Source organism: Eubalaena glacialis, chromosome 15, assembly GCF_028564815.1.
Source record: "Eubalaena glacialis isolate mEubGla1 chromosome 15, mEubGla1.1.hap2.+ XY, whole genome shotgun sequence".
NCBI classification, from domain to species: Eukaryota; Metazoa; Chordata; class Mammalia; order Artiodactyla; family Balaenidae; genus Eubalaena; species Eubalaena glacialis.
The window spans coordinates 82,625,751-82,639,870 of NC_083730.1; the positions used below are offsets into that span (position 1 = coordinate 82,625,751).

Here is a 14,120-nt window from a genome sequence, read left to right on the forward strand (position 1 = left end):
GTTGAGTTTTAGGAGTTCTCTATATATGCTGGATATTAATCCTTTATAAAATAGATGATTTGCAAATATTTTCTCCCATTCTGTGGGTTGCCCTTTTACTCAGTTGATATTTCAGACTATAAATTAACATCTGGTTTTCTTAACTGATTACACCAAGGAGAAAAAAGTATTGAAAGGCCCATATTACTACAAGAAAGCTCTATACTGGCATGTAAAAATTAAAATTAAAACCCCCAATGAGTTCAAGACCAGCGTCTTTTTTCTTGTTGATTATGCCAGTAGAGTCTCTCTTCTAATTTTGGGTGCTCATTTGAGAGGTCCGGGAGTAAAAAGATCCAACAGAATTCCTCTTCTTTTGCTCTCTATCCCCACTGAGCCCCAGAGGTAACGGAAAGGAAAAAGTCGATCTCTATCAGCATCCATGATTGCTCCTTCCAGAAAGAGAGCCCAGCAAAACCTTCTTTTCAACCTTTCAAATACATGACCACTTGCCCAAGTTCAAAGAAGGACAATTGACAATGCTGAACTCTTAGCAGATTTCCACATCTGCATGCTATCACTCCTTTCCTCAAAATGCTTTTATGGTTTTCTAATAATCTGGGTCCTTGCTGTCTCTCTGGTCTCAATTCACTTTCTACGTAGTTCACCAAACTCTAATCTCTCAGATCCTTCCCTTCCTCCTTGAACATACAAAGTTCCCTTTGTCACAGGGCCTTCGTACATGCTGCTTCCTGACTCACCCCAATCTTTCACCCCAAGTTAGCTAACTTCTATTTGTTTCTGAAGTTTTAGCTTAAATGTCACTTTATTGGGGAGACTTTCCCCTACTCCCTGCTAGATTAAGTCCTCCTTTTACCCAGAACAAGTTTTATAATTACATGATAAAGTTACTTGTGTGATTATTTGCTTAATCTCCCCCACAGATAATAAGCTCCATGAAGGCATCATGTCTGTTTTGTCTTTATCCACAGGGCCTACCATAGTTCCTAGCAGATAATAAAGGTCCCCACCAATGTTTGTTGAATAAATGAATAAGTTAATCAGTTCAGAAAATAAATGTAATCCCTCCACTATTCATGACTGGGCACCAATATATTTTCTCATGCCCGTCATCCTTACCTGTTCAATTTCCTTTTTCTCCCAAGAAAAATGCACACCTAATAGACGTCTAAGTGAAAAAAATTCTTAAACTTGCTCACCTACTGGAATTAGACTGTGATCACTGATACTTATTAAAATGAGTACATAGGGACTTCCCTTGTGGCGCAGTGGTTAAAACTCCACCTGCCAGTGCAGGGGACATGGGTTCGACCCCTGGTTGGGGAAGATCCCACATGCCATGGAGCAACTAAGCCCATGTGCCACAACTACTGAGCCTGCGCTCTAGAGCCCGTGAGCCACAACTACTGAGCCCGCGTGGCTACAGCCCAAGTCCTGCAACAAAGAGAAGCTACCACAATGAGAAGCCCGCGCACTGCAACAAAGAGTGGCCCCACTCGCCGCACTAGAGAAAGCCCATGCACAGCAATGAAGACCCAATGCAGCCAATAAATAAATAAATAAATAATAATAAAAGAAATAGGCACAGATACAGATTGCCTAGTCCTACATTATCTTTTTACCGTAAAAGAACTATCATGTGCTAGGTTGAGTCCCAGATTTCAGTTGTAAAAGGGGAACTAAAATAGCTGGATGCTAAGTGACCTGAGCCGGCTTCATTATGATTGGCATAGCCTACTGCTGTGAAGGGGACCATGAAACTTACCTTCTTGTGCACAACAGAGGAACTGGAATTTACTGGGCTTTCGTCATCATGCATCATGACAAGTTCCGAGCTGCTATCATCCATGACCTCCTGCATGCTGTTCACACTGCTGCTCTGGCTGCCTGTGCTCACAGACATGCTTGGGATGGAATGGTTGCTGCCCAGGCTGTCCAATTCCCTGCTCAGGATGGTTCCATGTTCGCTGTCCTATAAAAATGGGGCACTCGGGTTAAAAAAAAAACGACTGGAGATAAAATACCAATCCATTGACTAAGCTATTAAGTACACTCAATTTTGCAGTGCCAAGTTGCTTTTCTGCCAAATCTGCAAGGATGAACTTTTAATGTAGTGGCTCCACTACTCCCCTACCATTTTCTGACACCTCCAATTCACTTCTATGCCTTCCGCAGGGGCTATTTTGGACATGGGTCATAAGGCTCCAAATGCTGCTATGCCAGGGCTTTCCTCTGTCATATGCGACTATCATATTATTGTATTGCTATTCGGTAATCAGAACCAGGCCAGGTTTCTGAGAGACCTTCAGGAACATCAGGGTGCTAGGGAAAGACCGCAGGCTACTGAACAGGGGACCTCTAGGGTATCTACAAACACGGCAGTCGTCACTTGAAACTCAAAGCGAGTGAAGAGAGCTTTCAGAGATTTGACAAACAATATGGTCCTTTGCAAGTCATTACTGAGTAACTTCATATCTAAGCAGGGATATTAATTCTACTGTCCTGGACAGGTAATTAAATTCTGCCTCCCTCAGGCAATTCTATCATGCTTACCTCTGTAATCTTATTAAATATATCTGTCAAGTAATACTGGTATTCATCACTACTCGTCCAAAGACTACTATTTGAGAAGTGATAAAATAATCAGAACATATAATTTATCCATCACAGTGGGATATCTTTCGATACAAGATTAAATAATATAATTAAAGAAACTTAGCTCCAAAAAAACCCTATTTTCAAAGAACCATGCTGTACATACATAACTTTAATGAACTGTTACTTAGCCATGGTAATATAAGGAATCACTGACAAAGGTAATTTGGGTAATTTAAAATGATAGATAATACATTATATTTTTAATAGATTTATTTTCCCAATTAAAAGGGCTCATTTGTATATATGCAATCAAGAGACTTTATATTCCAATTCAGCTTTCTTAATTTCATTTTTATAATTATTGATAAAATAATTTTATTTTCTTTTATATTAAAAAGCTAAACTAAAATTCATTCTTCATTCTTTTCCTATTTTTTAATCTATTTTTAGAGGAAGAGGAGTCCTTTGTTCAAGGCTAATCCCTGCACTAATGCTCTTACTGTTATGCACTTCCTGAGATCCTACTTCTTTAACTGCATCTCTTTCCTCTATCTCCAATGCCTCTGTCCTGGCTCCTTTCCTTCTGCATATAAATATGAAGAGGGCTGCTCTATATGTATGTACCTTTCTACCTACTGCCCTCTGTCACTTTTCCTTCTTGGCCAAATTTACGAATCTTAAAATAACCAACTTTCACTACCTCTGCCTTCTCACTTCCCATTTATTCTACAACCCACGGTAATCTACTATTTATCCTAACTATTCCTGTAAAACTGCTTTTACTAAGGTCATCAAGAAGGCCCTACTCGTAAAACCCAGTTAACACTGTTTCTGGTCCTTATTTAACTTGACTGCTCTGTGGCATCTGATGGTATTGGCTGCTCCCTCCTTGAAGCTGTGTACGCTCGTAACATCTGTGATGCCTTTATCAACCAGGTCTCCCTCTTCTTATGTGGCATGGACCCTCGTCTCATTCTACATTCAGCTCCTTGATTCATCATCATTTTAATTCCTTGACCCCCATCCAACTATCCTTTACCCAGACCTCTTTCCTATGTTCTGGATCTGTATTTCCCAACCAAATGCTAGACATCTCCGTTCAGGTGTCCCAATTGTCATTACCCGTCCCTTCAACCAATCATTCTTAAGTTATTTGAATGAGAAACCAGAAAGTCATCTTTCTTTAAAAACTCCATCTGTACACTGTGTCAGTAGCATATGATGCCAGGAACTTAAGACTCAGTAGGCATCAAACTGAAATCATGCTTAACCTACTCTTTCTCCTCGGTTCTTTTTCTCTGTTCTTGGTATTGACATACTCTAGTCACCTAGGCTCAAATGCTCAGAGTCACCGTAAATTCCTCCTCATCTGTCACTGTCAATGAGAAGCACTGTATTATCAAATCTACCTCTACAGTGTTTCTTAAGTGTTCCTTTTCCCCTGATTCCCATAGACACGACCCTTACTGCCTCTTGCATGGATTATTATCCAGAATGTTACCTATTCAAATCCATCTTACACTCTGATGCCAGGATAATCTTCCTAAAGCACCGCACTTCCCTGAGTCTAAAATGCCCTAGGCCTGCCTGTCAAAAACGGCCCACCTCTTCACTAATCCCCACCAGCTGATGACTTTTTCTCTCCCCACTATGCTCCCCTGCCGTGTGCTCTCCCTCTACGGCATTTTTCATATTTTGCCTTATATAAGAGTTATTTTATGAATGTCTCTTCTGCAACTCTGCATGTCTCTTAAGGCAGAGAACATCAATTACGTTGTTATTCCCCAAAGTGTTTTTCATAGCGCACCGGTCCAGAACATTTTCACATAGTAGGCATTCTATAAGTGCCTGCTAAAATAAACTCAACCTACTTCTTCATCTTCCTGTGACTCATTCAAGGGTCCATTTCGTGTCTCTTGGAAAAGGATTTTTTTCATTTTCCGGTACTGTAAGTTATCTAGCTCACGAACAGCATCTTTTGTCCTCTGTATGAGGTCAATTAGGACACGTAGTGGCCGGTCTCGTCGAACAAAGTCATGCTAATTGAGGGAGGAGAAAAAACAGAAACTGATGATGAGGAGACATATTTTTAGGTGCTAGATTTAGATATAAAAGTAAATAGACATAAAACAGCTCTGTGGATTTTGAAGAAATAACAAGATATGATTTTCATTTCATGTAGCCTGTCATCTTTATAAATCTCATAGAGCGATAACTATGCTTTTTTCTCTTCTTCCTCAAGCCCCATTTTGTGGACTTGTCCTAGAATTTACTCGAGAATTCTTGAGGTTTACTTTACCATACAAGCAGGAACAATGACTAGAACTTTAAATAGTAGCTGAGAGCTTGTGACTTTCAAATCTGAAACTACATAATAAGCAAAAGAATGCAGAGTATAGAATATTCTTGTTATAATCTGCCTCAATCCTCTTCCCCACCCTATGCTACCCTTTTGAAAACAGACTTGTGTATATTTTGTTTTCTATTTCTGTGGTCATATATAGTGTATGCTTGAAAATATGGCAGCTATTCCATATATCCAGAAGTCAGAATTCTGGCAACTTTATCTTCTCTTTACAGAGCTGTATAACCAGAAATAAGGGAAAAGGGTCTCCGAGAAGTAAAAATATCCGCCCCAAAGTCCTTAAGTTTTTCTTGGTATAAACGGGCTTCACTTTCAATATTATCAACGATCTTTAAGACATATTCTGGTTTCCTGGTTTCTCAGTCTACAGCAGTTTAGAAAGAGGGAACAAAAGTAGGAGAATAAAGGACTGAGAACTGTTAGAGGGTTACTTGTTGCCGAAAGAAGAGTCCTTTGAAAGTTCTCTGACTGCCTGACTGTAGAGAGAGGGAAATTCCATGATTAACACACCAACCAACCAACCAAATAAGAATGAACCAAGGTTTGTGGGCTAGTTTGCAAAGCGGCAAATGTTCTTCATACAGTCCTTTTATACTACAAGACTTCATGAAATGCTATTGTTTCTGAGCCATCAAGAAGTGAAAGTATATTCATTACGCTTTCTTCAAGAAGGCAGAGAAGCACATCATGTATTTTGACAAGATTACCACAGAAAATGATCAAAAGTAGGAGGAGGGAATTTTGTTTTTTAAAGGAAAAGTTTCAGTTATGTGGAAAATTCACTTACGTGAAATTATAATTTGAAGATATTGGGAAAATGAGATGTAATGTGGTAGCCTTAGATGATGGAATAGATTTAATTTCTTTATAAGTTAAACAGATATAAAAGAGGAGCAGGACCACTGTGAGAAAAAAGTCTGTATGTCTTGTGGTTCTTCACCCTGACTTTGCTGCCCGGGGAATTGTGGCTTTTGCTCCCGTTTTTATAAAATATCTCTTCCTCTGCAAAGAGTCCTTTCTGAAAATGAAACACCATTCCCAGAAGGAAGTGTAGCCTGCATATTTCAAGAGGAGACGAAAGGGAGAAAGTAAATTATTTTGCTACTCCAGTGCTTGCAATTAGATAAGAGCAAATCAGTTTTTAGTAAACTTCAAGCTATAAGCTAGGATACTGAATTTCAGAGCAGGAATAGCTCTTAGAAATTCTTTTATTTCCAAGGTGAGGAAATTTAGGCCCAGAGAGGTTAAGTGATCTACACAGCTAAACAGTGGAAGAGCTAGAGCTGCAACTCAGGTTTCTTTATCTGGGGGTTTGTTTTCTGGTGTTCTACCACTTATTTGACCATATCATTTGTTGTGACAGACACTGTGGCCCATTTATCCTCCATTACAACCTCTTTTCCTCACCTTCCTTTCTTGTAAGCAGTAGAAAGTAAAAGAGTTGGACTCCACCCTTCTTTGCAGTTAATAGCATGACCAATAGTTCTGGTCAATGAGATATAGGCAGAAGCCCCAGAGGAAGGCTTTGTTTTCCAGAATAAAAAGCAAGACACAAGAAAAGAAGGCGTTTGTTTTGCTCTTTGCCCTGCCTCCTTTCTCTCGCCAGGAATAAAACTGAGTCCTGGAGATGGGGAGCCATTTTGTGACCAAGAAGACGAAGGCCACATACTAAGGATGGTAAAGTAGGGAGAGAGGAGGAGATGTTGAGCTGCTTACATCACTGGACTGCTTTCCCAATGTCCTGGACTTCTTATTGCGGGAGGTAATTAAACCCTTAATTGTTTAAGTATTTTAAAACTGATATACTCAACGTCTTAAAAACATCTCACTGCCTCCATCGTAAAGTTTGACCCTTTACAGGGGGTTCCTGCTTGAATTTCTAGGTTCCAATCTAGTCCTACTCCTCCTTCCCACCCAATGCATCGTACGTCTAAATCATTCTTGCCTCGTGCCATGCATTTCACACCTGCATGTCTTTGCTCTCGTTCTCTCTGCCTGCAATCCCATCTCCTCACTGTTCTCTAAACCCATACAGTTAAAAGGTTCTCAGATCATTTTCAAAGAATGCTTTCTTTGTTCTTGGAAATATGTTTACTTTGAACATTTAAGTAATAGAGAAATGCATAAAAGAAAGTCAATCACTCAAAATTCCACCATCCAGAAATAAATATTAAGTCATGAAATAACATTTTAGACACTCTCCCTCCCTCTCTCTCTCTCACTCTCTCAGAATGATGGATACCCAGAAATAATTTTACATGAGAAACTTATTACACATGGTAATTTAAAGAATAATCTATTAAATTAAGGTGTATTTGAGTTTAATAGAATTAGAAGCGTCTGAAATAAAATAATTGCTTAACATTAGTTATAATTTCTTCACCAAGAGTTACCAGTTCCTAAAGGGTCCTCTAAAGTTAAGGGAAGAAGAAAAAAAAAAAAAAGATTGTGAAAAGCTTTAAGACATAAGAGTTACTTAAAAAAGACTTTCAATTTAAGAATTTATTGACCATCTACCCTGAAAAGCAGGAAAATTAGTACATTTACATTTCTTTCCTACCCCTACTTTTTTCTAGTTACGTTATTATTTTTACATTTTCAATTTTTACACTGTCAATGTTTATAAGTTTTACATTCTGCTTTTTGACCACAGCAATGATTTTACTGTAGTTCTCTATTTAAATTAATCCTATGTGAAGGTTACATTTTAACATCAGGAAAAAAATGTGAGGAAAAGATGGATTATTTAAAAGTATTTGGGAACAGCAAGATAGCCAACTGGAGAAAAAAAAAAAGTTGAATTCCTTATAACAAACATCTGCATGACCTCTCCAAAAAAGCCCAGAATAAGGAACATCAAAAGAGAAATAAGAAGAAAATATTTGCAAGATTTACTACAAATTAATAAGGGAAAAAACCCAACAACCCAACAGACAAATGGGCAAAGATCATAGAGAGTTCATAGAAAAGGAAATAGAAATGGCTTGTCAACATATGAAAGATACTCAGTCTAATTCACAATGAGAAACACAAACTAAAATGACAGTGAGAAAAGTTTTTCACTGATCTGACTAGAAGCTCAAAAAGTTTTGGTACTCGTACTTTGTTAATGGACCATAAATTGGGGCATCCTCTTTGGTGGAAAATTGGCAATATTTATTTAAATTTAAAATCCACATTCCCTTTGATTAGCAATTCCACTTCTAAGAACTTATTCTTTGGATATCTGTATATACAGGTACAAAATGACACATGCATAAGGATATTCATTCCAGCACAGTTTGTCATAGCAAAAGACTGCAAACACCATAAATGAGTTGGTTATAAAAACTACAGTCCATTTGAGTATATAATGGAGCCATTAGAGAGGATGAGATAGTTCTTCATGTAGTAATATGGAACAATACTCAAAACACACTATAAAGTTAAAAAAAATCCAGCGTTTATAGTTTGCTACCACTGGTGCAAAAATAAAAAAGAATATTTACTTCCATATACGTAGAATATCTCCAGAAGGACATGTACAAAATTAGTGACACCGGTTGCTAACTCTAGAGAAGGGCCTGGAAGGGGAAGATTTACTTTTCATTCTCTCCCTTCCACTATTTTTTTTATCTTCTAAAATGTGTACTGTCTATCCAAAATGAAGAATGTAGTCTCTTTACGATGCTAAATAAATAGTAAATAAATAAGTAATAAATAAATAAATAAATATCAGAGAGCAAACTTAATGTTCACCACCAGTCCTTTTACAAGTTTCCCCAGTTCCTAATTCACTCTTTCTTCCTTCTTCCCTCTGTCCCTTTCTCTTTCTCTCTTGCTCTTTGTTTCATCAATAGATTGGCTGGATTTTGTTACTGAGTAATTAAGAAGAAGCTTTTAAGAGAAGAAAAGGCTTGAAAATGTCAGCTGCCTTTATAAATTGAAGAGCACCTTAGCTGGGTCACAAATCCTTGGTTTACATTTTCTTTTCCTTAGAACTTTGTAAAGTTCTACTCTTTATCCTGGTCCTTGCTTTATTTTTCTGACATTATATCAAATCATTTGTTTGTTTTCTTACTCCTTCATTAGAATATAAGTTCCAGGAGGGCAGGAACTATCTTTTTCTTTGTATCACTGTATGATTTTCAGTGCTTAGAACAGTGCTTGGCACACAGTAGACAATCAGTAAACATTGTTGACTAAATGGTAGGCTCATTTGATTTGGCCCACCAAATAAAGAGTAAATCAAATCAAATAAAGATCCAAACATTTATTTCCAAAAAAGTTTTCTTCAGGTATATCTTTAAATATCTTCTGTTCCATGTGTTTTGCTTTCTTCTTTAGGAATAATAGGTTGGAATATATATCTCCACTGTCTTCCACACGTGTCATGTTCTCTATAATCATCTTTTGAAAATTTTCTTTTGCATTTAATTTTATTTCCCTAAGACTATCTACCATTGGAAACACCCTAAATGGGTTGGTTTATTATATTAGTTCGTTGCTTATGGTATGATTTTAATCTATATTTATTTATTTAAAAAATATACTTATTTGGCAGCGCTGGGTCTTTGTTGTGGCATGCGGGATCTCATGTGGGATCTTCATTGCCGTGTGCGGGATCTTTTAGTTGTGGCATGCAGGCTCTTAGTTGCGGCATGCAAGATCTAGTTCCCTGACCAGGGATCAAACCTGGACACCCTGCATTGGGAACGCAAAGTCTTAACCACTGGACCACCAGGGAAGTCCCTTAATCTATATTTAAATTTTTCTCTTTCGTTTCTTTCTTTCCCTCTGCCCATTTGTTTTTTATATCCTTTTGTTGTCTGTTGCCCTAAAATATCATCTTTGAATGTTTGTAGTATCTCTTCTTTGAGGTTTTTTTTTTTCTCCTTAATTTATAGCCCAAATTTATAATTTTTTTCTCTTTATGGCAGTGCTGTTTGTGTCCTGTTTTTTAAATCTTTGTCTACTTCAAAGTAATAAACATATTATCTGTGTTTCTGGTGTTCTGTTGTCTGTAGTCCATGTCTAGAACATGTGATGGCTCTACACCAAAAGAGAATAAGGTAGAGTCCATTGCCTTGTTGCTTCTGTCACCATATTGTTGTGGCCTGTTACTCACAAGAAGAAAAAACTTACTTCTGGGTAGAAAAACTAGTCAGCTTCAGACCTACTTCTTCAGGAACACTCAAAGCCAGAAAATAACAGAATAAGAGTTCTGAGAAAAAGAAAATGTAAACCAAGAATCTGTGACTTAGCCAAGGTGCAATTATAAAGGCAGCTGACATTTTTAACCTTCACAAATTTAGGCAATACAATCCTGAGTTTTTCTTAAAACAAACAAAGAAACAAACAAAAAAGTGCTGAAAAACACATACACAGAAAAGATTAAAGTAACCTGAACTATTCTGTGGCCAATAAAAGATACTTATATTGTAAAAGACTCCCACATACTTCACTGATATTAATGGAACACATTGCCTATGTATATAAAGCCTATAATAAAATGTTACACGAAAAGAGATGCTCAAAAATGCTACGTTTAAATCAGATGAATGCAGTTAACATGTGTGATGCAATGCTATGCAAATGTCTGTTTTATATGTTTATCACGTATCTTCATTGCCTGATGATTTGACAACAGCCTAACTGAAATCCCAGAGTTGGTATTTGAACCACTGGCAGTCTCTGTCCTGAAAACATTGCATTAAAGTTCATGCAGATATCAGTCACAGGAACATCACAATGATGACCAGAGCAAGGAGAAATATTCTTTGTCACAAGGCAAAAAGAAGGGGGAGAAAAAAGAAAAGGGGAAAAGATGGGGGAAAAACTTTCTGCGGGGAACATATAGCACATATCTTGCTACTTCTATGCCTAGCTACTATCTCTGGATAAATGACAAGGCAGTATGTTCTAATCCAGTTTGCCATGATGAGCTGCCACGGGAATGATTTACTATATTCCACTACAACATGACTTTAAATCCCCCTCCTCAAATATAAACTTGAAAAATTACCCGTAATAGTTCCACTGATGTTGGCCTTTCCTGAGGCATTTTCTGCAAGCAGTAATCAACAAATCTCCTAAAGGAGTCTGTCCTGTGTGTGCAAATACATTGAAAGAAAATAAAATCAGGGTCTGTAGAACATACTGATTACTTTAAATAATTTTCATCCAAGGGAAATTTTTATATTTTAGGAGATTTTTGTTAAAATACTTTGGAATGTCAGGAGAACTGAACCATTTTCAAGTTTAAGGTATCTAAAATTAATTCTTTTGGATAATGCATGTGGACAGTTTCAAGTTAGTTAACATATATATATACCTTATTATATAAGCAAGGTCAAATCATTATATCATAAAATGAAAAATACTATATTTATATACAACGGTTTTATATACATTTTTCTCTCCAAAGATAACAACTCTCATAAGTCTCAAGCCTATATTCTTCATGACCAATTGGTAACTCTTCCATCACCCACAACCTATAACCAGGTAGTAAAACTTGAAGCATAAGGGACAGAGAACCTAGGAATATGCTTTCTGGATGAAAACACTTTCTCTCTTGAAAATTCCATTTTGTCTACTCTTCTTTGACAATGCCCTTTTTCTATAACTCTGTGACCCCAATAGTTAGCAAAATGTCATAATTTTCAGCAAGGAACAATATATCTTCTGAATAGATAGTATATGTTCTGTCTCAACACATTTATACATATAGTAAAGGAAAAAAATGACAACTAGAAAAATAATGACATCAGAGAGGGTACTTTATCCTTGCTGGGAAGTGATAAGACTGAGGTGATTGATACAAAACCATCATGACTTAAGAGACCAGACTGGTTAGGAAGGTAGCAGGGCATGTACCTGGTAGAATTTCAATTCCTACACAGATTAAGAACACAGTAGAAGCCATAGTGAGGGCAGAAATATAGTGTGTGTGTGTGTGTGTGTGTGTGTGTGTGCGTGTGTGTGTGTGTGTGTTTGTGTTTAGAAAGTTCAGGCTTATAAAGCATCAGTGTCAGTTATCACAACATACAATGAAGGAATGAAATGCTTTCTAGGTCAGATATTTAAAGTGTAATTTAATGAAAGTGCCAAATACATATGGTGACTTCTCTTAGAAATTTAAAGCAACAGCTCAGTCTTACCATTCCTTAGACTGTAATGTGGGGGAGTCGTTCTGGGCAATGTGATATAAGGCACTCATTGCATTCATGTTGAAAAGAGGGGGCTTCCGTTCCGCTGAAAGAAAAGAAACACGATAAAGCAGTTCTTGAAAGGCATCAGGCAGATGGAGAAATAAGGAACTATGAGCAAAGCTTTGCCACTAAATCAATAGCTCGTTATTATCCTCATGCCACATAATCCACTTATTTTGATCTCTAAGGTCGCTCAGGATAGCCATTCAGAAGAAGCTGCTGGTCATCTTAAAGTACACTGGAAAAGCTCCTAACAGAACCCACTTCAAGAGAGTAAAAAAAATTTTTCTTATTTTTCACATGTATCTTCAAAAGGCTGGACTTTGTTTTCCAACAATAGGTATGAACATCTTCGTGTGTGTGTGTTTTAGTTAAAATAAAAAATATGTATTCATTGAAAAAAATTCAGAAAGCAGAGAAGTAGAATGAAAAAAGGGGATAATTATGGAATGGAACATCTTAAACATCACTAACACAGTATGGGAGACAAAGTAATTCAATTCAATAAACACCATTTGAAGGCACACCCAGGCCAATGAACTGGTACAAGTCAGGGTAGAGGGTAAAAAGGAGGTAAGAAAAGGAGGGTAAATGTAAGCAAGGTTTTGTCCACCCTCTTCTAAGGAGAAACTCAGTGAATCAGATACTTCTTAGTAGAAGATTTGCTCCATCCCAGCCCACCATGATCTCATGTTTGGAATTTCTATTGCTGTCTTTTAGTAGACTGCTCACTTGGCATGCGCTCTCCTATTGCATTTATATAAACATACAAATCTTTTCTCTCAAAAGAAATCATAAGCTCTAAGAGCAAGACCTTATAACCCTAATACTCTTATTCTTTTATTTATTCTCTGGCATATGTAATAAGATATTATTCAAATATTAGGTGCTCCATTTGTTGACCAAAGGAAAGAAACAAGGTTCTAGTTCTGAGTACAGTTAATTTTATGCTATTTATTAGTTATTATGTCACAGAAGATAAATCACTATCTCATTCTACTGTGTTTATCCTAATGGATTCTTTATATAGTACCACTTTAAAATTCATAATCTGATCTCAGGTTTCATCAGAGCACCTTGGTTTTTAAGTAAAGATTCTCCTCTTAACCTCTTTTAAAAAGGTGAATTCAGCTTATTCTATGCAATTCTAAGAAACATAACAAGAACTAAGGGCAGGGAACAAAAAGTAACAGGGAAGACATTTTTACTCATAGAAGGAAGAACTTATGAAAAGCCAGAGTGCTAAAGCAAAGCAAAACCAAAAACCCCCCCAAAACCCACAATGAATAATGTTGAGAGCAGTGAACTTTAAGCTATTAGCAGAGTTCCAGCAGAAGGCCACTATACTTATTTATCAGTGATACTCTGGAGGGGCCCCTTATAGTCTTGACTAAATGATCTCTGACACTTTTGAAATGCGACAGTCTCTGATTCCACAAATATTGTTTATTAACTTCTCAACAGGATACTTTACACTCACCAAATGGACACCACTGTTATAGGGACATGAACTGTTAACAAGTGGAAATTTGAAAGCTGCAGTGTGGACAAAGGGATTTTATAGCTGTTTCAAATGTAGAAGATGAAAAAAAAAAAAGGCTCAGGTTCATTTTATTTATCAGGAGGTAGATTCTAGAAAGTTTCTAGAGCATGGCCTTCCGACAACTTCAAATATTGGAACCATGTGGAAGTAGGAACTCATCATGTTACTATCAATGGATTCCCATGATTTTTAGGACAAAGTCTAGATCCTTAAACATAGTCTCCTGGTCTTTCCTAACATGACCCTGGCTACCTCCAGCACTTCATTCTGAGAATCAATGTTTCCCCCCTCTTCTCATGCATCTGTTGCTTCACTGAAAGAACCAAGCTCAGAGCCTTTTACACATGTTGCTTTCTCTGTCTGGACTCCCCTCTCACTTTTGTTCCCTGAACTTTACCTGGTTAATTCTTCCCAATCCTTC

General features: G+C 37.2%; 1 protein-coding gene across 5 annotated transcripts in view; it reads right to left on the reverse strand.

Moving 5' to 3' along the window:
• The window catches only part of TAOK3 (TAO kinase 3), a 178,190-nt gene that overhangs the window by 39,467 nt on the left and 124,603 nt on the right, over positions 1-14,120 (reverse strand). For all 5 annotated transcript variants that reach the window (XM_061168997.1, XM_061168996.1, XM_061168994.1 and 2 more), the window contains 4 exons: positions 12,106-12,199; positions 10,968-11,049; positions 4,470-4,637; positions 1,766-1,972 (listed from right to left, as the gene is read on the reverse strand). In XM_061168997.1, the coding sequence (XP_061024980.1) occupies positions 1,766-1,972; positions 4,470-4,637; positions 10,968-11,049; positions 12,106-12,199 (551 nt within the window). The remainder of the gene's footprint in view (positions 1-1,765; positions 1,973-4,469; positions 4,638-10,967; positions 11,050-12,105; positions 12,200-14,120) is intronic.